The 1843-nt window shown below is 48.8% G+C and overlaps 1 protein-coding gene across 1 annotated transcript; it reads left to right on the top strand.

The window, feature by feature from the left end:
• Positions 1–609: 609 nt before the first annotated feature.
• PHALS_03900 (Zinc finger, SWIM-type) lies at positions 610–1705 on the top strand (the record flags this gene model as incomplete). Its single annotated transcript, XM_024718199.1, has 3 exons — positions 610–826; positions 976–1275; positions 1332–1705. 3 exons carry the CDS (start codon positions 610–612, stop codon positions 1703–1705), a joined length of 891 nt encoding a protein of 296 aa, XP_024583622.1.
• Between the last annotated feature and the right edge of the window lie 138 nt (positions 1706–1843).

Genomic DNA, 1843 nt, shown 5'->3' with positions numbered 1-1843 from the left:
GAGATGGACTAACGGCAAGGAGGCTGTGCGAGCAATCAAAGATGTCGCACTAGCACAATCGTCATCAACAGAGGGGGGACGTTTCGTTTATTACAGTGTGACAGTGCAACTATTGGTTGTGAGTGGCAGGTTCGTCTAGCACGATTTCGACCCAAGAATCACCCAGGAGACTGGCATGTGATGGGAGGCGACCTCGATCACAAAACTGTGTTAGTGTAGCTAAGCCATCACGAATCCAGTTAGTCAACAACCCTGTGGTCCGTGGTTCACTTGCAGCTAACCCAGCCACAGCAACCAACGCTCTCGTCGCACAGCTTCGACACCAAAAGGAGGTAACAGCGTCACAGCACATGATGTATCGCTCCAAGGACTGTGTGATGGCAGAAACTCACGATGGAGACCCGCTGAACATTCGGCTCTTGCCTAGTCTGCTGGCGAAATCCAGCGTATGAATACTGGAGTGTTGACGGAGGTCCAGTGTGACGAACGCGGGTGATTCAGACGTGCGATTGTTTTGCACAGTCCCTCATGATTCACCAGTGGCCCTTGTGTTTACGGAGTTGATGCAGCGCAAATTAAACACCGCAAGTACAAAGTGTTCAGATCTTGATGGTCGGTCGCGATGGTAATCTTATCAACAAGATTGTTGCTGTGGCACTAGCTCCAGTCGAAGACTATTACAAGTACATGTGGTTATTCAGTAAATTTCTACACAATGGCTTTCCACTGACTGCATGCCCAGTCCTTAGCGATCGCAACGTCAGTCTGGTGTCGGACGCGGAATCACTCGGGGATCTTCAACAGTTTTGTGTTCGTCACATCATCGGTACGTGGTCTAGAGTACATGTTTCGCTAGTACTCGCATGGATTATTTCTCCATAGGGAATATGAGAACTGATAAGACAGTCAGACTAACCGTGACTCAAGAGCAATTTGTGTGTGGGGCAAACGCAGCTGTGTCTCATGCCGACTAAGATGTCGCGATCGGAAAGTGTTATGCTGGAAACCCAGCAGCTACAATTTATCCTAGTGCCATACCTGCAAGCAATTGGAGACTTCACCCCCATGCCAACACTACATCCTGGTATGGCTGGCGGACAACGAACTTCGTGGAAAGCGAACAAGCGAAGATTCTTCGCCGTAAGGCACGGAAAATGCAACCATACGAGATTTTCAAGTCATATCTGACAATTTTCATGGGTGAGGCGTACAACCGGGTCCGACTAGGTCAGTTGTGGGTGAATGCGGATCGTAAGCTGACGCCGCGTGCAGAACGTAAAATTCAAGTTCAACTCGGAGATCAGCGGACTACATGGTGACATTTAGCTCAGATGACGTTGCATTCATTGCCAGAATCAGTAACCCGACGAAGCAGCGTCGCCTTGACTTAAAATCATTGACGTGTTCATGCTTAACGTGTACTCAACATCGAATTGCGTGTCGCCATCTAATTGCGACTATTCTCGACTACAACATGGTCGAGTCAGCGTATGAGTTGATGGATGAATGCTACACAGTGGCCTCGTACCAAGAAAATCCCGGGACACTAGTGATCCCTGAGTACGATTTGCTTACAGCTGACCTTAGTATCCCCCCAGCAGCGTATGTTCAACAAGCAGGTCGTCCAAGGAAAGACGCATCAGATCCCATGGTGAGGTTGGCGGAAAGGCGAGGAAGCCATACAAGTGCACCATCTGTGGGGTGATCGGCTACAACAGGGCAACATGCCGATTAGCAGCTTAGGTCAAATTGTCAATCAGCATTTTTCCACTAGAGAAAAGCACATCGGTTATATACATCATTGACCACCATATACACATGCATCGTTTGAGGGATGTCACTG

This window comes from Plasmopara halstedii (assembly GCF_900000015.1).
Source record: "Plasmopara halstedii genome assembly, contig: Scaffold_2386, whole genome shotgun sequence".
Lineage (NCBI taxonomy): Eukaryota > Oomycota > Peronosporomycetes > Peronosporales > Peronosporaceae > Plasmopara > Plasmopara halstedii.
The sequence above is the reverse complement of the archived record's forward strand: the minus strand, read 5'-3'. Positions and strand labels throughout refer to the sequence as shown.